Raw genomic sequence first — 24,130 nt, forward strand, 5'->3', positions numbered from 1 at the left:
ATTAAGAAAATAATCTTTCCTTAGAAATGAAAAGTAAACTGTGGTCTGCGTTCATCTGTGTCTCCTTTGAATTCTGAAAGGACCATCTGTATTCAAGTGTTGGCTTGGCCAAAACGCGCGTTCCAATTTTTCTGTAATATCTTAAGACGAAACCCAAATGCACTTTTTAGCCAACACAGTAGTTTCAGTAGCTTTACGATGTCACACCTACAAGACATTTTAGATCACAGAGCACATCTCCAGGACCCTCCCCCTTCTTCAGGCTGAATGTGAGTGAACACCCAGATGTTTTGCAAGGGTCCAAATGCAGAGTCCTCCATTTGACATCAGGAGTGAGAATGCTGGTGTTAATTTATGTGTTTACACCACTGCCGTCGACTTCCACACATCCTGTCTGAACCAGATGACTCTTCTCTGTCAATATTACCTTGCAGTGTCTCTTTTATGAAACAGAAAACTGAGTTTCACTTTCCCTTCATAATAGAACACGCAAGGCCAGCCTCGCCACAGTCACTCCTCTGCTCATGACTTTAGAGCAATAGTTGATGCCTGACGCTGCCCGTGACTTTCAACAAGTCACCCAATGTTTCTTTGTAACCTCAATTCTCCCCTTTTAGCCTCCAAGGGGACAACATTAAAGAATATATAGCATTTGCAGAGAAGTTTGAATCCTTTGTGGAGAAAAGTGCCATATGAACTGCAAGTTATTATCTGAAATAGAAGAAAAATTCCTTCGGCATGGTAGTTTAAAAAAAAAAAGTCAAACTGTGAGAATTCCCGTAGTTTGAAGGTAAAATCCATTAAGACTGCTGGAAGGTTTTTAATGTCAAGCATTTCATTCAGAAACTCCCTCGTCTAAAGCTTGCAAAAACGCTCTAATCCATAAACCCTCTGGTTGAGTTAGGAGTGCTGACAATGATCAGTTTGAGCAAGGAAAAGAAAACCACATTAACCACATCCTCAAAAACACTTATCCATGAACTAAGATGAGAGTTAACTTTTTGTGTTGTCCCCATTCATAGGTAACTCTTTTTTTATTTCATAAAGTAGTTAATGTTTTTTATTTATTCTTTAATTGGAGAAAAATTGCTTTACAATGATGTGTTGGATCCTGCCATACACTAAAGCAGTCCAGCCATAATTATACATATGTCAGCTCCCTCTTGATTCTCTCTGCCGTTCCCCATCCCACCCCTCTGGGTCGTCACAGAACACCAGGCTGGACTCCTGTGTTATATAGCAAATGTCTCTTTTCTTTACAGGACTCTGCCAGTTTTTGATACTGTGAATGCTTGAAAACTTATTTCAGAAATTGCCCTTCACTCTGACATATTTCAGATGCCCTTTCTATGCAACTAAACTGATTCAGCAGATGTTCGATTCACAATTAACAAAAAAAAAAAAAATAGTGGGTGTATAGTGAATTCCTGTTGTACTCAAAACTCTAGCCTCAGGCCCCACCCTCTCCCAAGACGCCGATGGTAATAGGTAATTAATGCACACATTTGCTGGCGCTCTGCCGGCACGTGTTGCCTGCTGAGTCGAAAATGCCATGCCCTTTCCACACACCTGCTCCTAAGCTCACAGGTACCTTCTCACCTTGATGTGATTTGTGTAACGCTTCCTCAAGGCTCACGTGCCCGCATTGTCGGTCGATTCCTGCATCAGCTATTCTCCCAAAGCCCCAGACACCAGCTTCCCACAAAACACCAGCCTTTTGCATCTCCTTCGAGCGCATCTGGAAAGAACCTCTTGTCTGCAAATCCACTCTGCCTCCTTTGAAGGCTCAAAGAGGACCTCCCCCATAAAAATCTTTCAGATTCACCCAATCCTACTTAATTGCCTTTATCTTTCACCTTCTCAGGCTTCTCAGCTGATAAAACCCAGAAAGGTGGTTTTGTTCCTGTGGTTTGCCTTTCCGTAACTGCGTTCATATGCATCCTTCCATTTCTCCATGTAAATAGTACTTACCCTTGGTATCAAGAAGCATGTTTTCTTTTTTTAGCTGGAAACGTGTGCAACTCCCTGTTGTGGAGGCTAGGGGTTGGAGTGGGTAGCGTGCTTTCCTGTGTGGCCACTTAATTGGCGCAAGATTTGGAAGAATTCTAAAGTCATCACATACCTTCTTGGTCGTTATGAAGTTATATTTCTGTATAGATATTTCTCTCTCTCTATATATATATATAGAGAGAGAGAACAGATAGGAATATAGAACATGTTTCATTTGTTCTAACAAAATAATAACAATACACATAATAAAGGTAACTGTGTATGGAGTTCTTACTCTGCAGCACAGGGCTAAATATTGATCTGGAGAATTTCCTTTTAGATATGGACCAACTGCCCTTCATTCTTCGGGGTGCACCATCCCACATGTGCCACCGGCCGTAATAGAACACACCCCAGGGTTGAGCTGAGGTCTGTTCTCCAGTTTGCATGTTGTTATGCTATCATCTTGGATGTTACAGCACTTATTACATATGCTTCAAAACACATGATTCTCCGAAAAGCATGCTGGTACACTTGGATTTTTTCTTTTTGGCCACCCTGTGGGGCATGTGGAATCTTAATTCCCTGACCAGGGATTGAACCTGTGCCTCTTGCATTAGAAGCACAAGGTCTTAACCACTGGACTGCCAGAAAAGTCCTTGGACATTTTTAATAAATATTTGAATTCTAACTTTATTGTTTCAAATATGCAAATCTTCTCTTATATAAAGTTTACTACATTAACTCACTAGCCCTTGGGAGAAAAAAAAAAAAAAAACCTGAAAAAATGACTGTAACTATTCTTTTCCTCCTCTTATTTTTTCTGGAAAGGGAATCTGTATTCCTGATCTTATTTGCATGATATTTGCCATGTTCTCCATGTAATCTCAAAATTATTACAAGTTTGATAAAATCATAAAATCTCTAATGCTAAAAAGTTCTCACTCTGCTGATAATTATGCACATTTGGCAACTGTTCCCTTATTGGTTCAGTACTTGACTCGCTAGTCATCGTGACTGAATCATTTCCCATGTTCCTTATTTTCATCGTCCTGTGCAAAACAAACATAATCCTTCTAAGGAGAAGTCAGGTAGAAGCCAGATCATATTAGGATAAGTTTACATTTCCCTTTTACCAGTTCTAGAATGTTCATTCACAAAATGTCTTTTAAAGAATAAGCTCATGTTGTAAGTCCTGATATGCTGACAGCCCTGGGTCATGTAATTCCTCCAAAGGACACTGACATGCAAACACAGTCCTTTGAGAATTACACCACGGATTTTGTTAAATCTGTCACTTTAATCTTACATTTAATAATCTTTCACATTGTCAATGTATACTTTTACTTTAATGAGGCTTTCCCTTTTAGATCTTTTTGTTATCGATTCTTTTTTAAAATCTTTTTTAAAATTTGTATTATTTTGATTAAAATGATGTAAGAAGTATATTATTAGATGACTCAGATTTTATCAGGGAGTATCGGGTGCTACCTGGTCATGCTGTCTTCATAATGCTAAGCCTGCCAGTTTCAATTTAGTAGAGCTAAAAAGATAGCATCTTCAGTTCAGTTCAGTTGCTCAGTCGTGTCCAACTCTTTGCGACCCCATCAACCACAGCAGGCCAGGCCTCCCTGTCCAGCACCAACTCCCAGAGTTTACCCAAACTCATGTCCATCGAGTCGGTGATGCCATCCAGCCATCTCATCCTCTGTCGTCCCCTTCGCCTCCTGCCTCTAATACCTCCCAGCATCAGGGTCTTTTCTAGTGAGTCAACTCTTCACATCAGGTGGCCAAAGTACTGGAGTTTCAGCTTCAGCCTCAGTCCTTCCAATGAACACCCAGGACTGATCTCTAGGATGGACTGGTTGGATCTCCTTGCAGTCCAAGGGACTCTCAAGAGTCTTCTCCAACACCACAGTTCAAAAGCATCCATTCTTCGGCACTCAGCTTTCTTCACAGTCCAACTCTCACATCCATACATGACCACTGGAAAAACCATAGCCTTGACTAGATGAACCTTTGTTGGCAAAGTAATGTTTCTGCTTTTTAATATGCTGTCTAGGTTGGTCATAACTTTCCTTCCAAGGAGTAAGTGTCTTACTTTACATCAAACACTGAATTGAGATGTCCATATCAAATAGCAAACCCCCATGGTAAATACAGAGAATCTATACTATAGAAACATCAGGTGATGGAAAACTCACTCACTTATAAATTCTTAAGGAAATTTCATTAGTATTTTCCCTAGTTATAAAAGTAATTACACCAAAGTATACTTTAAAAATTAGAGAATACACAAAAGCATTAAAGAAGAGAGTCATTTCTAGCTATATCATTCAAAGGTATCCAGAAGTAGGATTTTTGAGTATTTCATCTTTTTTCAGTATTAATTTCTCATTGCTAATGAAGGGGGGAAAGATAACTTTAAAATCTTCAGCAGAGTAGATCATTTTCACATCAAAATCGTATTCCTTAAAACTTGTCTTTTATGTTAAAATTCAGTCTGTTCCAGGAACCCTTCTGTGCTTGTGAATGTATATTTCTCAACATGCATGTATATGATGTATAATAATTATAGTCATAAATAACAGCTGATGTTTATAAAGCATTTGGTGTGTGCGAGTCCATGTTCTAGGCATGTTACATATTTTAAATCATTTCTAGGCATGTTATGTATTTTAGATAATTTATTCTTCATAGCAACCTTCTAAAGTAGACACTATTATCATCCCCATTTTACAAACAAGGAAATCGAGGTCACCCCTGCAGGGGTCACAAAGATACCAGAGGTCACACAACTGTCAAGCAGTTTGGGAGCAAAGTCCGTCAGCCTAACTACACTATTTCCTCTTAGTAGAGACCCAGGCATATCAGGGAAAACAATTTTAAAATTCATGAACTGAATCTCTACTAGCACATGTTAGAGAGGAAGAGAATTTGTTAGCTACTACAAGATGACCCTATGGGACCATTAAGCCAGAAAATACCAACTGAGCCCAAGTTCTGGTGCAGGTACAAGCTTCTAGAAACTTGGGCACTTTATTTCTGACACGTTTTAACGAGTCTATGGAAGGCAGTGAGCTTTACTAATTAGAACTTACAGTAGAAATATAAATAGGCCTTAGTAATGAACGAGTCTGCCGGCCTGCAGGGAGCCCTGCCTCCCTCACACACATACGCACCCAACATTTAGATATCAGAAGTACACATGATTATCTTTGGGTTTCTTTGATGGCTTATTCTTTTTGAAAAAAGGAACTAAGCCTGTTTCCTAGGATGTTTTAGCTTATGGCTCAGTAAACAAGTAGGGAATAAATTAAGTACTCCAGATTCAGAGTGACTCCAGTCTTCTAAATTACAAGCAAACCTAAGACACTGGATGTTCTCCTGACCACAGTGACACGGGGTGCGTGTGGAGCAATGGGGGATCTCGGTGCGCCCTGCCCGGGTGCTGAGCAGGTGTGCCTCGGGGATGCGAGCTGCGCCCTAGGCGGGGTCACTCACTGGTTCTGTGAGCTCCTGGCGTGGGCAGCCCTGACCCGGGCTCCATGCTCTGCCTCCCCACCCCAGAGATACGGATGTCCAGGAAGCAACTTGGTCAGTCTGTAATTCCAAACCAAAACCTTGCTCTTGGGGGGACATTCAGTAGAAGTAAAGATGTAAATCTTGCAGAGGTAGTCAGCCCTCTGAAGGGGACTCACCTCCAGTCTGACTCTCATCCACCCTCAAGGCATCGATGGAGTAAGTAACAAGGGTGGGATCCATCAAGGTAGAGGTTCAAGTGCAATATCTAGGTTAAATTTAGACCTTAATGATTTCAAGGCCTTGGCTTTGAAAACCACTGAGATGAATACATATCTCTCATGTAAAAAATGATTTTTTCCCCAATTCTTAGATTAGCAAAGTGTCTAAGTACTTCTATTCCTGTATATAGCAGTGACCTGCCTTCCTCCTTTTTACTAGTATCACGTGCTTTTACAGCTCAATTTTATATAAATATTTCACAAAGAAGATGAATACAAAGGAATTTAGATGTTAGAGGCCCCCTAAATCAGTCTCTCATATTTTTATGAGTATTGTTTTGGGCAAAAAATTCATTTGGGTTTTTCCATAACATCTTATGGGTCGACTTGAATGAACTTCTTAGTCAACCCAAAACACAGAAGAACAAACTACATCCCATCAGCCAAGTGATGAAAGATGTTCGTAGATGCTCTGGAAAATACAGTACTTTGCACACAAACACACAGAATCCTTTGCTGTGCTGAAGTTTTGAAAGTACTCAATATTTAACTGACTTTACACTTTGCTCTATAGTAGAAACTAACATTGTTGCTTTACAACATAGTAAATAAAGCAACTATACTCCAAAAAAAGGTTTAAAAAATAAATGACTCTGCAAGAATAAAGACCTTTTTTAAAGGGAAGAAAGAGAGGACCACAGAGCTTTGAATACCCATCTGTGTACAGCATGTGTGTGCACATGCTTGGTCACTTCAGTCGTGTCTGACTCTTTGTGACCCCATGGACTGTAACCTGTCAGCCTTCTCTGTCTATGGATTTTCCCAGGCAGGAACACTGAAGTAGGTTGCCATTTCCTCCTCTGGGGGTCTTCCCGACCCAGGGGCTGAGCCCACATCTCCTGCAGCTCCTACACTGCAGGAGGTTCTTTACCCCTGAGCCTGTTCCCAGCATGTGGTGGTTCAGTCGCTCAGTCGTGCCCCACTCTTGTGACCCCACGGACTCCAGCACTCCAGGCTTCCCTGTCCTTCACCATCTCCCGGAGCTTGCCCAGTCTCGTTGTCCATTGAGTCAGTGATGCCATCCAACCATCGCATCCTCCGTTGTCCCCTCCTCCTTCTGCCTTCAGTCTGCCAGCATATCAGCATTAATTATTGCCTTCCATTGTCAGAGAACCACAGCAAAGCAGAAACTAACTCTGACTCTCTTGCTTTTGTGGGCCAGGCACACAACAGCATGTATCCCATAGATATATTTGCAGACTGGGGAGCTGAGAGATAAACATTATTGAATGATGTATCAAATGCTTTCTTGTTAGCCAGAGGTTCTTCACTGTATCACTTCTTTTAGTGCCCATAATCAGGGTACTGCCAAACCCCAATGAAAACTGACTTCAGGGACTTCCTGACAGTCCAGCAGTTAGGACTCTGCATTCTCACTGCTGATGGCCCAGATTCAATTCCCAGTAAGGGAACTGAAATCCCTCAAGCCATGCATCACCACCAAAAAAAGGGTTTTAAATGAAAAATAAAACTGGCTTCACTGATCGGATAGAAAGATGCTCAATGTTTTCTTGTGTCATGAATAAGAACCTTAGCCACTGCCCTGCTGGAGGGAGCGTCCTAAGCAACCTACCTTCCTCTCGTAAAATTCACTTTTTCATTGACAAAACAGTATGGTTTTGCCAGCTAAGTAGGCAAAATGAAAGACTCGCCGAATGCTCGGACTCGGGGGCAAATCCTAGAGGTTATTGAATTCTAATTCTTTGTTTGGACTCTTTCTGAAATCAGAAATAATACACTCTGAACAGGCCTGCTTGAGTTCTTGATAAGAGAACAAAACACGCGATTCAGAAACAAAATACGAAGGCCAGTCGAAAAGTGATTCACCTGCACTCTCGTCAGCTCAGAATCGTGCCAGCCCACTCCGTCCTAACCCTTTCTGCTTCTCAGCCCTTGGCTCAGGGCGGCACTGACCTAGATGTTAAGGCAGTCAGGACGTGGAGCACAGAGGTATTTGCCCCCAGGCCGAGCTCCACCGGCATAACCAGTAACTGACTTAATAGGAGGAAGTCCTCTGACCTCTATTTTGTGACCTTCTGTAGTTAATTCTGTTTTGAAAAAAAAAAAAAAATCACCCAGGTGAGGTTCACAGGTGCAGATTTATGTGCAGACATGCCAGCCATCCCCACACCGAATAGATTACTAATTCTGTGGTTCATGAGGACTCTCAAAATCAGGGTGCTCGGGCGTGCGTGTTCATTTGCTAAGTCATGTCTGACTCTGCGACCCCGTGGACTGTAGTCCACCAGGCTCCTCTGTCCATGGGATTTCCCAGGCAAGAGTACTGGAGTGCGTTGCCCTTTCCTCCTCCAGGGGAGCTTCCCGAGTCAAGGATGGAGCCCATGTCTCCTGCATGGGCAGGCAGATTCTTTACCGTCTGAGCCACTGGGGAAGCCCCACTTTTACCATCCTACAGCCTTGTCAGCTTCAGTAGGTGGACAGTCAGCACCCGTTGAGGAGCCCGAGACCACCCCACGGTCAGGTGGGCAGGTCCAGGTGACCCCTTCCTCACGTTGTGCCCGTCTGCTGCGCTGCATCGGCGCATTCAGGCATCCAACGCCACACTCACCACCACCCCCAACTTCCCAGACTTCTTGGGGTTCAGAAATCCTGCAGGTCAACTAAACTGTCTTGCCAGCCTTTTTGAAAGGGATGTCAAAACAGAATCAGTTCCTCTGAAATAATGAAACTCATTCCTTTGAAAAGTAAGTCAGAAAGAGAAAAGTACCGTATATGAATGCATATATGTGGAATCTAGAAAAACAGTACTGATGAACCTCTTTACAAGGCAGAAACAGAGACATAGACGTAGGGAATGGACATTCAGACACAAGGGAGGAAGGGGAGGTTGGGATGAATTGGGAGACTAGGTCTGATATGTATACACTACAATGTGTAGAGTAGATAGCTACTGGGAAGCCGCTGTATATACACCACAGGGAGCTCAGCTTGGCGCTCTGTGGTGACTGAGAGGGATGGGATGTGGGTAGGTCCAAGGGGCAGGGGATATAGGTGTACATACAGCTGATTCACGTTGTTGTATAGCAGAAACCATGTGAAACATGTTGTTGTAAAGCAGCTATACCCCAATAAAAAAAGAGTCCTTGTCTTCTTGTCTTAAAGAAGCTCACAGTGGGATTGTCGTGTCTTTCTGCAGGAGAACCTCTTTTTTGTGATGGAGTATCTCAACGGAGGAGACTTAATGTACCACATCCAGAGCTGCCACAAGTTCGACCTCTGCAGAGCCACGTAAGTACCCTTGTAGGGTTGGAGTTCCCCCTTGTCTGGTCGAGGACTGGGGTCCCCTGTGCCTGCACCTTGCTTTTTCCCACCTGTCTTATTCAGTGGACCTAGACTCCAGGGCGAGGTGACCCCAGAAACACATCCAATGAAGCACCTGTTTTCCCAGCTCCCAAAGCTTCCATTCAGTTATAGTTCATTTTTCTGCCTCAAGATCGAGTACTTGGTTTAAGGAACCACCCCAATTCATCAGCCTTCTATGTCACCTGAACCTAGAACCAAGATTTGCCGCTTGAATGGAAGTCAGATGGAACTCAGATGGGAAAGGGGTCATGGGTGGGATGTCCACAGGGAAGCTCAGAGTAAAGCCTCAAGCATTCAGCTCTGGGGGCAGGAGAATTGGAGAATAGGAAGAGACATTTGCTTTCTCTGGAGAATAAATCTCCGCCTTCGTTGGCGTCGAGCCACCCTGGATGCTGGCTTCCCAGGTGGTTCTAGTAGTGAAGAATCCACCTGCCAGTGCGGGAGATGCAGGAGACTCAGGTTCAATCCCTGGGTCAGGAGGATCCCCTGGAGTAGGAAATGGCAACCCACTCCAGTTTTCTTGCCTAGAAAATACCAAGGACAGAGGAGCCTGGTGGGCTACAGTCCATGAGGTCGCAGAGAGTCAGACACCACTGAGCAACTGAATGCACACACACACCCTGGATGCAGGCAAAATCAAGCAAAGTGGGTTTACTAGGTGGACTGTAGCAGAGCCCCCAGAACCCTCTGCATCCTGCCTCCCTCGGGCCCTCTCCCCTGAGTCGTCAAACCCCTGAGACCTTCAAAAACTGTGTCCCTAGGCCCACCTAAAGGTGTGGGTAGCCTTCTTTGCTGAATGCTCAATAATCTCTCACTCCCTTCTAAGAAACACTCAGAGTGGTTCATGTCAAGCTGCATTGACAGACTTTTCCAGCAGCTTCTGCAGAAACCCCGGCTGAAACATCCGTCTCATCACATCCAGTGGGTAGCCCACCGCTGATCTTGTTGTCTCCAGGACCCGTCAGCCAAGTGCCAGGGGATAATTTTATGGGATTCCTGCAGCACAGAAATCTTCGGGCATTTTTCTGCTAAAAGGGTTCTCCCGGTCCCCTCCAGGTCTGTTCGGTGTGGGGGGCATCACAGACACATGCTGTCTGTCTGTCCTCACTGCCTCCCTGGAAGGGATTCCTGCATTTCTCTCCAAGATCCAGCAGACCACACTTGTGGGAAGTTCTCCCTTATATCTAATCCAACTAGTGATGGTTAAACTCACCTCCTTTGAGTCACTCATCTTTGAAGGTGGAGAGCACAGATCACCCCCTAACACAGGCATATCTCCTTTTATCGCACTTCATTTTATCATGCTTTGCAGATACCCATTTTTTTCAATAAATGAAGGTTTGTGGTGACTCTACATTGTCAGATGATGGTTAGAATCTTTTAGCTGTATTTTAAATTTATTTTTATTGAAGTATAGTTCACAGCAAGTATTTTTAACTAAGGCATGTGCATTTTTTAGACTATTGCTTACCTCATAGACTAGTGTAGTGTCAATGTAACTTTTGTATGCACAGGAAAATCAACCCCCGCCCCAAAAAAAGATCTGCTTTACTGCAGTGGTCTAGAACCAAACCTGTGAGATTGCTGAGGTCTACCTGTATGCATTCCTCCTCTCAAACTGAATCTTTTACATGTGAGCAAGTCAGGTCCATGTGGAATCTGGGGTCCAGGTAGATTTTAAAATAAAAGGGAAAATTATTACATTATTATTACATTTAGTGTTTTTGAATGTTCTCGTAACCCTCCGAAATGATAATTCAAGCATTCTAGTTCACAGTATAAGAATAAGCACTAGATATCAGCTCCGTTTCATTCTCTCAGGGCTGAAGCTGGACGTGTAGAATGGATGCGGTCTTCCTTTTGTTAGGATTAAACAAAATTCCGCAGGTACATTTAGCAGAATGCCACACGCTCACTCTATCTAAAGGGGAGCCTTTTTCCCACCAAACATTTCATGTGGAACCTCGATCTTCCTTCGCTCAGGTTCTACGCTGCCGAAATCATCCTCGGTCTGCAGTTCCTCCATTCCAAGGGAATTGTCTACAGGTAAGCTGGCTCTTTGGAAGCAAACCCTGGGATGTCGGGATTCCCGCTCCGGGTGGTTTAATCACCGTGCTCAGGTGACGGGAAGTGGTCAGTGTGCTTGTGTGGCTCAGAGTTCCCCACCCGGGCTTCCCGCCCAGTGACCATGGACACGGATTTAACAACCAAGGAAGAAATTCCCATCTCAAAGTCGAGGGGCTGCGATCTCATTCTGTCCTTGCTTTCCCTTTTTTCTCCCTCTTGCTTCCCTTTGTCTCATTTCCTCCCGTTCCTTTCTCTCTGGCATCTTACTGTTGCTTTCTCTCTCTGCCTCCTTTTCGTTCTTGCCCGTGTCTGCATACTGAGTGTCCTCCTGGGTGAGGGTGGAGGGAAGTTCTTCCTTGAACACTCAAACACACCTGTGAAAACCTACGTGCCTACATCTAGTCACCGTACCCAGGACGCCACGTGTCCCCTCTTTCTTGAGCGGATATCCATCCAGAACTGACTGTACACCATCATCTCACAACCTTCTTGGGTAAAAGCTAATGTACTTCAGTGTCCATTTCTCGAGGCACACTTGAACTCATTTAACATACAAATCATCAAAGGCTTAGTTATCTAGTTTCCAACTCACTGCAGATTAGAGGGGGAGATAATATTTTTTTACAAAAGAAAGGAGCTGGACAGGATGCCGGCTGAGCAGCTGGAGGCCTGCACAGTGACCGCAGTGAGAAGAGACAGCTGAGGACCCGACATAAAGGGGGAAAGCAGGACAAGCTCATGGCCCAGGAGAATGGGATCACCTGCTTCCTGTGACCAGTGTTCATAGGAAGGACCCCAAGTTGTTAGGAAAGGCTAGGTGATGCTCCGCACAAATTGCTGAAGACAGCAAACTGTGTATAATGCGGTCCAGAAGCATTCCATCCAGGCTGGTCCGTACCAGTGCTTATAGAGTACTGAAACTCCGCTTGGGGAAACCTCTCCACTTCCAGCGGGTGCAGCCAAGTGTGGGCACCCTGTTTAGACCTGCCGAACCAGATGACTTAGGGGAGGTTTCAGCACTCATTTTTCTTAAGCAGTCTCTCTGACATCCTTGGGATATACATTTGTATCGGGTGGGGGGGGTCTGTCTACAAAATGATAGGTTAAAAGTCTGATGCCATTCTTTAATCTTCAGGAAACTGAGATCTGATCACCAGGATGGTGAAAACCCTGATCAGATTCCGTGGGTTGCTTTCCTCTATCTGAAATGCCTGCAGTATCCCAAACATATACCTATACTGGGGCCCTCTAGATTGTGTGGGATGGATGGATAGGAAAAGAGGGAGGAAAAACTAGGAAGATCGAAGAGAAGAGAGATCTTAGAGCTGAAAGGGACCTCATGCCACCAAACCCCACATGCCCCAGTGCAGTCTGCTTCTCCACATTCTGTCTCTTCATCTCTTGTAAATTAACACTCAGGACAAAAACACAATGAGGGTCCATAAGTGTCTTTAATATCATAAATTATATGGGAAATCATGTTCTCTGAAGTGCCTTATGCGCCTCTAAGAAAGAACACTACGTTTATTTAGCAGTGTACTCACAGGATTGTAGGAGATCCTGGGAAGTCATTGAATAATTTGGACCGAGGGACATCATCTAGCAGGTATACGGACACTGAGAATGGCCTTCAGAAAATTTTCAGCCTACAAGGTGCATTGAGCCTTACTCACTGACACTCACTGGGCCACTGAATTAACAAGGAGATTCTATTAGTTTCCTTCTTCTGTCCACTGATGATTAGTTTCAAAAGGTTGCCATAGATTTAGCACAAATTTGATGACTTCGGCCAACAGAGTTATTCCCTCCCAGCTCTGGAGTCCCGAGGTCCAGAATCAAGGTGTCCACGGGGCCACGCTTCCTCTGCGAGATCTTGGGGAGGGTCCTTCTGGCCTCTCCCAGTCTCTGGGGGCCCCAGGAGCTCCCGGGCTTGGGGTGTCCCTCCCATCGCCCCTCAGCCTTTGCCTCTCCTCGTGTCTCTTCCCTGTATGCCTCTCACTTGGCCACGGGCCATGGCACTTAGAGACCACTCAGATAAACCAGGGCTTCCCTGATGCCTCACTGGTCTCCTGCCAATGCGGAGACATGGGTTCTGTCCCTGGGCCAGGAAGATCCCCTGGAGAAGGGAATGGCTACCCACTCTAGTATTCTTGCATGGAAAATCCCACGGACAGAGGAGCCTGGTGGGCTACAGTTCCTGGGATCACAAAGAGTCGGACATGACGAAGCAACTGAGCAACAACAGATTAATCGAAGATAGTATCATTTCAAGATCCGTCACTTGATTACATCTGCGAATACTCTTTCCAAATAAGATCTCATTCATAAGGACCTGGGGGTTAGGATAGAAACATCGCTGGTGGGGTGGGGGCACCTTAAACCCACTACACCTGGTAACTTGGACGGAGCTCCCGCTGAACACACAGCCTCTGTTAAGCGTTGTGGTGGATACTGAAGCTATAGAAGTCCAGCCTCTGGATACCTGAGGAAGTCACTTTCTGGGTTTTTATTTTGTTTGGGGTTTTTGGAAGGTAAAATATAAGGACGTGAAAAGATATGAACAGCAAACTCTTAGAAAGTCCAAGCGAATAAGATTCTAATGAAGAGTGCCCGAGGGAGACTCTCAGACAGACATGCTCAGCCTGGGGTCCAAGGCAGAATGTGAGAGGTCTGTGATCATAGGTGGGAGAAAAAAGTTTTCTTTTTCAGTAGACTCTAACTTGACATTTCCCTCAAGTCTAAATACAGGCAACACATCACAATGAAAGTGGGTTTGATTACAATGAAGGAACAAAGCCGAAGGCCTACGGAGAAGACAAACATGTTGGGAGTTTGTAGTCCTCATAATGAGAGCATGACGGCATTTGAGTTAGGATGGGAGAAACAGAAGTGATACTGATGTGAGTGTGAGATACACATTCCTATACCGTGGGAGCATCCACGCCTCTGGTCAGACAGACCATCCATGAGGCGTCGGCGCCGGAGGTTGGCACGGTGGTCCAGATGTGAGACGTCAGTCCTGGGGACAGCTGCTAGCAGCATGCATCCACCAGAGCAGGACTGTGTCCCCTGCTCTCCATCCCCGGCTGATCCGCTCACACAAGGTGAGACGGACTGAAAGGGAACCATTCTCAGGAGTTAATTGCAGCAGGTAATTACGTGGTGAGGTCATCACCGGCTGGGGACAGGACTCTGTCAGAGTGAAAGAAAGAAAGAGAAGTCACTCAGTCATGTCCGACTCTTTGAGACCTGCCAGGCTCCTCCATCCATGGGATTTTCCAGGCAAGAGTACTGGAGTGGGTTGCCATTCCCTTCTCCAAGGGATCTTCCCGACCCAAGGATTGAACCCAGGTCTCCCGAATTGCAGGCAGACACTTTACTGTCTGAGCCACCAGGGACGCCTGTCAGAGCTGGGCCCAGAAATAGCTTACCCGACTGCAAGGGGCTATAATAGATCAAGTCCTGGGCAGAGACGCTGGTCAAGGAGGAAATACCATGGAGGAGAAGCAGTGAGCCCCTGAGCCGTGCCATGGATGAAGGTTTGAAAGGAGAAAGGAGGACCAGCAAAGCACCCACGGGTGGCTTTCCAGCTGTGCTGGGAGAAGACGCACGCATGTCCTTCTGCTTTGCCATCTTGATTTGAAAGCCCCGCTGGGACACACAGACCACCGTGTCCGACTGTGTCCCGTCTTACACCGCAATCCCATGTCAACAAAACTGCCTTATTAAAGTGAGGACCTGCTTTGTTTTCCAGGGACCTGAAGCTGGATAACATCCTCTTAGACAAAGATGGACACATCAAAATCGCGGACTTCGGGATGTGCAAGGAGAACATGCTGGGAGACGCCAGGACCAACACCTTCTGCGGGACCCCTGACTACATCGCGCCAGAGGTAGGGTGCACCCTGGCCCCTCCCCACCTCAGCATGCCCCGGGCCAGCACCGCTGCTTCTGCCTGCCCGGAAAAACCAAAAGACCTTAAAGTGCTTTGGTGCAGGAGGTGTGTTTGCTAATCCAAATACTTGACAAGCAGCTGCACGAAGGCGCGGCTAGTGTCTCCCGGCGGGTGGTCCCAGCCCTGACTGCAGCATCTCGCCAAGCGTGAAGGACCCGGCAGGTCCATCCTGTCCTGGCTCCCCCCACCCCAGCCTTAAAATGTACTCACCCTGCTCAGACCAACCGAAAGTGGCCGCTGGAGAAGAGCCAGGTGGACCCTGAACAGGCTCATGGCGCACCCGCCTGCGTTCACTGCTTCATTTGGGACTAGAAACACCCAAGTTGTGGTTTCCAGGCTGTGTCCCGTGTGAGCCTGGAGAGCCCCACACTCGCGTGTAAAATGAGAATACTTCTGTCTTGTGCTATTTTGTCACATGGGAGAGCCTGTGAATGTTTAAAAAAGAAACAAGCCATTGCTCTTGTATTCTGAGCCCCTGGAAGTGCAGCATTTGCTCAGAGGGCATCCTTCAGTCCTGCTTTACCCACTGCCTGCCCCCCAGTTCTGGATTCCATGCCAGCTGCCCACCCGGGCAGATGAGAGAGACACCCCCTTGCCACGTGGTCCTTCTCGCACCATAAGTTTGTCATCGTGGCTTTTCTATCTTTGAATCTCTCTGCACCATTGGATGATCGCTCTAATGCCAGCAGCTGTTTCTTTCTTTTTAAAAAGTGTTTATTTGGCTGCACAGCATCTTAGTTGAAGCATGAAGGACCTGTTTGTTTTTTGTTTTTTTTTTAGTTGCAGCACATGGGATCTAGTTCCCCAACCAGGGATTGAGATTGAACCTGGGTGCCCTGCATTGGGAGTGGGGAGTCTCAGCCTCTGGACTACCAGGGAAGTCCCAGGACTGCTGCTTATTCACTTCTGAGACACTTTATTTTGGAATAATTACAAATTCACAAGAAGTTTCCAAAAATAGTAAAGAAACATCACCCATATCTACACTTCACCATTTCCCCTACCAATTCCATCTTAAATAGCTATGGTACAATAGCAAAACCACAACAGTGATGTTGGTACAGGTGGATAAGGCTCTGTTTTCTTGTCATTTGTGTAGATCAGTGTATTCTTACTTTTATATCCAAGGACGGAGCACAAGACTCGGCACATTAAGGTGCTAATAGATACCTTTTCAAAGAGTGAATGAAGAATTGTTGGTAAGTGTGTGAGTGCTGAGTGGTTGTTTGGTAGACAGTGGTGGGCCTCTGGTTTCCAGGGCAAAACAAATTTAGTGACAGATCCCTGTCATTGCCAAAGTAACGGCAGCATCTTGAGTCTGGGAAACAGGAGACTCTGCCCTGCACGTACATGTTTAGTTTTGACTGCACCTTTTTAAAATGCAAGCTTGACCTCTGGTGAGCAGACTGTGGCTTTAACTGCCCTGTCTACACACATGCCTTATGCCATGCCCTGTCTTGGGCAGCCCATCCTTTTCAATCTCTTTTCTTTGCTATCCTCCAGAATCTAGCCTCCGAGACAGGCTTCTCTCTGCAGCTTCCGTCTCATTCTCTCATCTTCAGTCATGCTTGTCTTCACACAGATCCACTCCTGGTGCTTTTTCCTCCCATACATTCTCCATGAGCAGCAGCTGTATTTATGACTGTGATTGCGAATCACTACAGCCAGCCCAGACTTATTGCTCCAGACCCATATGTCTGTTTTCCTGCTGAGATCTCCAACTAACTGGCACAGGCCATTCAAACATAGCAGGTCCCAAACCCGTTCTCTCTGTTCTTTCTTGACCCTCCCAAATCCAAATGCCAAGACCCTCTAAATCTAGACCTCAGGACTTCACTTATCTATTCTCATCCCTCCCCAGTCTTGTGAATTAAGATTTCCCCCCACCCCCACCTTGATTCTTTTTTGATGCTCAGAGTGAATCCCTTTGTGAATCAAATCTGAGCTGCTCAAGTCACCCTCTGTCTGGGGCAAAACAAATTTAGCAGCAAATCCCTGTCCAGGAGCTTGGAACCTCGGTGATACCTTTTAGCCTGGTTTTCTGCTCTGGGACCACCCAACAGCCAGTGCATCATTACATATTTTCACTTTTAGGTCATCCTTCATCAGTTAAAAAAGCATCACCAGCATATGTGTATTTATTATACAGTATCACCAGCTAGTACAGTATATATTCTAAAACATGCAGAAAAAGGAATTGGCTGAACTTAAGATGAAATAGTCTTAAATAACTATGACTATTCATAGTACATTTTATGCTCTACTAAAATCATGAGGCTCAATAATTTTTTTAAATCTTCATTTAATACTTTGTGTTTGGCACTCAAAATACTGGTTCAGTTCAGTTAGTAATGTCTGACTCTTTGTGACCCCAAGGACTGTAGCACCACAGGCTTCCCAGTCCATCACCATCTCCCAGAGCTTACTCAGACTCATGTCCACTGAGTTGGTGATGCCATGCAACCATCTCATCCTCTGTTGTCTCCTTCTCCTGCCTTCAGTCTTTCCCAGCATCAGGGTCTTTTCAAATGAGTCAGCTCTTCGCATCAGGCGGCCAAAGTATTGAAGCTTTAGCTTCAGCATCAGTTCTTCCAATGAATATTCAGGACTGATTTCCTTTAGGATGGACTGGTTTGATCTCCTTGAAGCCCAAGGGACTCTCAAGAGTCTTCTCCAACATCACAGTTCAAAAGCATCAATTCTTTGGTGCTCAGCTTTCTTTATGGTCCAACTCTCACATCCATACATGACTACTGCAAAAACCATAGCTTTGACTAGATGAACCTTTGTCGATAAAGTAATGTCTCTGCTTTTTAATGTGCCGTCTAGGTTGGTCATAGCTTTTCTTCCAAGAAGCATACGTCTTTTAATTTCATGGCTGCAGTCACCATCTGCAGTGATTTTGAAGCCCCCAAAAATAAAGTCCATCACTGTTCTCATTGCTTCCCCATCTATTTGCCATGAAGTGATGGGACCAGATGCCGTGATCTTAGTTTTTTGAATGTTGAGTTTTAAGCAAACTTTTTCACTCTCCTCTTTCACTTTTATCAAGAGGCTCTTTAGCTCCTCTTTGCTTTCTGCCATAAGGGTGGTGTCATTTGCATATCTGAGGTTATTGATCCTTCTCCCTGCAATCTTGATTCCAGCTTGTGCTTCATCCAGTCTGTCATTTTGCATGATGTACTCTGCGTGTAAGTTAAATAATCAAGGTGACAACATATAGCCTTGATGTACTCCTTTCCCAGTTTGGAACTATGTTGTTCCATTGTTCCATGCCTGTTTCTAACTGTTGCTTCTTGACCTGCGTACAGATTTCTCAGGAGGCAGGTAAGGTTGTCTGGCATTCCCATCTCTTGAAGAATTTTCCACTGTTTTTTGTGATCCACACAGTCAAAGGATTTGGCGTAGTCAATGAAGCAAAAGTAGATGTTATTCTGGAACTCTTTTTCTTTTTTGATGACCTAGTGGATGTTGGCAATTTGATCTCTGGTTCCTCTGCCTTTTCTAAATCCAGCTTGAACATCTGGAAGTTCTCGGTTCACATACTGTTGAAGCCTAGCTTGGAGAATTTTAAGCACTACTTTGCTAGTGTGTAAGATGAGTGCAATTGTGCAGTAGTCTAAACAGTCTTTGGCATTGCCTTTCTTTGGGATTGGAATGAAAACTGACCTTTTTCAGTCCTGTGGCCACTGCTGAATTTTCCAGATTTGCTGGCATATTGAGTGCAGCACTTTAACAGTATCATCTTTTAGGATTTGAAATAGCTCAACTGAAATTCCATCACCTCCACTAGCTTTGTTCATAGTGATGCTTCCTAAGGCATACTTGACTTCACATTCCAGGATGTCTGGCTGTAGGTGAGTGATGACCCCAGCATGGTTATATGGGTCATGAAGATCTTTTTTGTACAGTTCTTCTATGTATTCTTGCCACCTCTTCTTAATGTCTTCTGCTTCTGTCAGGTCCATACCATTTCTGCCCTTTATTGTGCCCATCTTTGCATGAAATGGGCATGGTAGCTTGGTCTAATTTTTTTGAAGAGATCTCTAGTCTTTCCCATTCTATTGTTTTCCTCTATTTCTCTGCATTGATCCCCGAGGAAGGCTTTCTTGTCTCTCCTTGCTCTTCTTAGGAACTCTGCATTCAGATGGTTAGTTTCTTTCAGTTTCTGGTTTTAGTGGCTCATAGCTAAGAAAGAGTCCTCGCAAAGACGCAGTGTAAGATAGACGCTACAAGGTGTACATAAGGCAAGGTTCATGGTTAAGAATAGTGGATGTAAGTCCAGAATTTACAACAGTGTTTTTGATACACTTGATTTAGCCAACTTCCTGCCATAACTAATGAGATGATCATTTTCAGCCTGATGATGAAGTGACAAGGAGCTGGGACCAGGAGTGAGGCCTCTGCACTGCCATCTTTGGCTTTACATCATTTAGCGTGGTCTTCATCCGAAGCCTCTTTGCAGATAACTTTTTAAGGACCTGCCATTTTGTGAAAATGAGCTTAGTTCAAACAGAACCCAGCAATCCCCTTAATCAGGCCTACAACACAGGTGATGCACACCGTAGGATAGTAAGTCGTCACATCGGGGGTACATCTCACGACGTGCCTTAGCCGACACTCCACCAGCCCCTCCTGAGATGAGGCTTCCCGTTCCCCTCAGGAAACCTAGTCCTTGTTCAGGTCTCTAAACGAGGGCACAGATGTCCCTCAGAATTTTTTTTAAACTCGCAAAAATATGAATTCTACTCTCTTCTTCCTACGTCTTGTGGCACTGTCTAGGTGACCCCTGGAGTGCCTTGAACCGAGGGCCGCTCCTCCACGCATCACCAGATTTCCCTTTCTAGTGGGAAAACCTGTCATGCCACGACTTGGAGTATCTTCAGGAGGTCCCCATTATTGTCTGGTACAAGCCAAAATCCCGAGTGAAGGTCCTTAATCGTATGTCCTGAGAAGTCCATCTTCCCTCATCTCCCGCGGCCCTGAACCGGGCACTCAGGATCCTGGGTCTGGTCACCCCCACTTCCAGGGTCATCTTCTCCCTGAAGATGCTTCTGGCTGCTGACACTAATCAGTTGTTTCCTCCTTGGTGCTACCACAGCGCACATGTAATCGATTTGCCAGTAAACTGAATTTCACACCGTTAAGGACCACAATTTATCCACCTTAATGACTAGGCTCCTCCACCACCACTCAGAGCACCTGTCACCTGTTCCCTGAATGTCCACACCCAGACCTGCACCCCAAATGCCTGTCTCTGCACCTGTGCTGGGTTCCCCCACCTCTGGGCCTCTTTTATACAAGAACACTCCCTAGCCTCCACCTTTTCCATCAAAACCCTACCCATTTTCCAAAGCTCCACACACTCACCATGCACAGGCCTTAGTGAAGTTTTTCCTTCATCTCACTCACTCTCCCCCGGAACCCCAAAGAGATGGGCGGAGATCCCAAAACACAAGAAATTAAGGCATTCAGTGCAGTGTCAGGAACGACGCATGAAAAAGCAGACTGCTCCTCCAAACCAGGGAATAGTCCCAGCAATCCATGCCTCCTGGGGACCTCTCAAAGCCTCCCTTGTTCCCTGTCTCTGTTAGAAGACTGAGGGTCTGACATATAATTGGAGGTCTACACTCATTTTGACAAAGAATAGGAAAACAGTAAAATAAGGAGACACCCTACTTTCTAACATCTACCAGCCACTTAGTCCAGTGGAATTTTAACGCAGAGAAGCCGCTCCCTGGAGGAGGCAGGAGTCACGCTGAGTGGAGGCACTGGTGGTCACTCGGTCTTCTAAGGACCCTTCCTCTGCTGTGTACACCAGCCAGGGAGCCGTGTACAGACCTCAAATCACTAGCTCCACAAGGCAGATGGAATTGCAGCTCTCCTTTGCCCTAAGAGAGAAAGGGGGACTCTGACATGAAGTGGTAACATCATGATCACCTGAGTTATTTCAAGCAAAGGTGGGGAGGACACAGGACAGAAGACAGCCTGGCCAAGAGAAGGCGTCAGGGTCTGAGATTCAGAAGGGGCCACTCCAGCCAGTGTTTCTCCACCAGTTTCTTTAAAAATAGAGACTAGCTTGAGCATGACCAAGTCAGAGCAAAGTTTCAGTCCTGGAGACAAAAAACATTATAATAGAAAAGGAACATTGTATAGTAAGATCCCAAAAGACCAGGGTTCAGAACATAGCTCTTAACTAGCCAGGAGACCTTAAAGAAGACATGTAACCTCCCAGGGTCCAGTCACTGTCCTTTGTTAAGCAGGGATAAGAGCACCTACCCCAGATGTTCTTGTGAGTAACACACAGTGTCTGGGGAAACGCCCAGTACACATTACAGACGTTTGCAGATCTTCTGTTCATACCATGAATAACTGAACTGGCATTGTGCTTCTTTCTCCTAGCTTAAGACTGAAACTCTATCACCTAGCCTTGGCAGACTGAATTTCCACCTTAACTGTCTTTTGTCCTCCAAATTTCTTTTCGTTAATCCAACACAAATGAAGATGTGTACCAGGATGTGATGCTCAGAGTGGCTTCTGGTTGCCCTGGGCTCCCCCTTGTGGCACGTCTTGGGAATTGCATCTGAACCAGGACGCACTTAAGGCAAATGCACCTGAACTAAGATTGTGCTGTGTGTGCTCATCTTTATTTTATCATTCTCCCTAGGTCTACTTTTACACTGTTCCTTAAGGTTATTTTTTAACTTTAAGATTAATTTTGGTGTTCAAATACTAAGGCCAGTAGATAACATTTTTATCCTGGAAGTCAGTGGCAGACTGAAAAATTCTGTTTGCAACTTGATCTTTATTTTTTGCAAATATCTATCAGCTTGTTTTCCTAGTCTCTCTCAGCATAGTCACAAAATTTGACTCTTCGTAACCATGACTGCTTAGGTTTAAGGGGTGGACTTGGTCAACCTCCTTGGCTGCTTGGTTAGCTGCAAAAACTTTATGTAAAGACTCAGGACCATTTGCTTAGGTTGCTTAGTCACTCACTCATGTTCAACTCTTTGTGAATCTTTGGACGGTAGCCCACCAGGGTCCTCAGTCCATGGGATTCTCCAGGTAAGAATACTGGAGTGGGTTGCTATTTCCTCCTCCAGGGGATCTTCCCAACTCAAGGACTGAACTCGTGTCTCCTGCGTCTCCTACACTACAGGCAGATTCTTTACCCACCAAGCAATCAGGGAAGCCCCAACACTTAACAGAAAGTCCATAAAACACATGGGTTTGGTTTAGAGGCACTGAAGGGCATAGATACACACCAGCTCTCCTGGGCTGAATCTGTCACCCACATGCTCCCATCACAGACGGGCAGATGAAGGGTGATGGTACAATTTAGTTGTTTCGCTTAGGTGGGGAAGAAAAGAGATTGATCTCAAAAGTATTTGCTTAGTTTGGGCACTGCCCACTCATTTCTACACGATCACTAACTTCTCAAAAGATACAGTTTTCAGTGTAAGCTTTGCTAAAACCACGCTCTGTCTTCATGAGTTGTCTCCTGGGTGGCCTTGAAAAGTCCATGCAAGGTTTTCGAGTCCACCTCATTTTTATTCTGTGTCTTTGCCTCCTGGTCACACAGATCCTCCTGGGCCAGAAGTACAACCACTCTGTGGACTGGTGGTCCTTCGGTGTCCTCCTCTACGAGATGCTCGTAGGCCAGTCGCCTTTCCATGGGCAGGACGAAGAGGAGCTTTTCCACTCCATCCGCATGGACAATCCCTTTTACCCACGATGGCTCGAGAAGGAGGCAAAGGACCTTTTAGTGAAGGTAAGGAGTGAAGTCAAGGAGACTTTTGTTAAGATTAGTACTAGGTTTTCTGATCATAAGATGTTATGGAAAGACTGGAACAATCTTTCTGACCAACCCAATACGTAGTAAACAGTAACTGTTCTGAGCCAGCCTTAAAGGGGATGCCTGCCGTCTCTTTTAACTGAGGCACCAATAGGATGCACATGCGCTATCAAAATGAGCGTAACATAGACCCTCACATACATAATTTACAAAAGAAATCTCCACAACAATCCCTATACAGTCTGTTCTGTCCACCTGAAACCATAAAATTCCTAGAAGAAAACAGACTTCATCGACATCAGTCTTAGTGATATTTTGGGGGATCTGGCTCTATAAGCAAGGGAAACAAAAGCAAAAAAAATAATATGTGATGACATCAAACTAAAAAACTTCTGCACAGCAAACAAAATCATCAAAATGAAAACTTTGAATGGGAGACGATACTTGCGAATCATATGTCTAATAAGGGGTTAATATCCAAAATACATAAAGAAATCATACAACTCAACAACAAACAACCCAGTTTTTAAAAGGGCAAAGGAGGATCTGAATAAACAGTTTTCTCAAAGACATACAGGTAGCTAATGTGTACATGAAAAGATGCTTAACATCAGTCACCAGGGAAACGCAAGTCAAAACTGCAATGAGCTGCATCTCGTCCCTGTCCGAATGGCTGTTATCGAGAAGACAAGAGACAAGTGCGGATGAGGATGTGGAGAAAAGGGAACCTCATGCACTGTTGTTGGGAATGTGAATCGATAGATACACTATGGAAAACAGTATGGAGATTCATCAAAAAGTTAGGAGTAGAACTGCCATGCACTCACATGGTCTCCCACTTTTAGTTATTCATTCGAACAACATGGAAACACTAATTGGGAAATATACGCACCAGCCTGTGTTCACTGCAGCATTGTTTATAGCAGCCAAGATATGGAAACAACGTAAATGTTTGTCCATGGATGAACAGGTGAAGATGTGGTGTGTGTGAGATGTGTATAGTGGAATATTACTCAGCCATGAAGATGAAATATTGCCATTTACGGCACCATGGATGGATCTAGGGGGTTTTCTGGTCAGTGAAATACGTCGGACAGAGAAAAAGACAAGTACCGTGTGCTTTCACTCATGTGAAATCTAAGAAAACACACACAACAAGCACAATGAAGTAAAAACAAACTCATGGATACAAAGAAC

General features: G+C 45.0%; 1 protein-coding gene across 5 annotated transcripts in view; it reads left to right on the forward strand.

Annotated features, from left to right (window-relative positions):
* PRKCQ (protein kinase C theta) overlaps positions 1–24,130 on the forward strand; it is a 147,998-nt gene that overhangs the window by 112,904 nt on the left and 10,964 nt on the right. For all 5 annotated transcript variants that reach the window (XM_043479660.1, XM_043479661.1, XM_043479663.1 and 2 more), the window contains 4 exons: positions 8,950–9,041; positions 11,100–11,162; positions 14,938–15,076; positions 22,721–22,909. In XM_043479660.1, the coding sequence (XP_043335595.1) occupies positions 8,950–9,041; positions 11,100–11,162; positions 14,938–15,076; positions 22,721–22,909 (483 nt within the window). The remainder of the gene's footprint in view (positions 1–8,949; positions 9,042–11,099; positions 11,163–14,937; positions 15,077–22,720; positions 22,910–24,130) is intronic.

Source organism: Cervus canadensis, chromosome 10 (genome assembly GCF_019320065.1).
Source record: "Cervus canadensis isolate Bull #8, Minnesota chromosome 10, ASM1932006v1, whole genome shotgun sequence".
Classification (NCBI taxonomy): domain Eukaryota; kingdom Metazoa; phylum Chordata; class Mammalia; order Artiodactyla; family Cervidae; genus Cervus; species Cervus canadensis.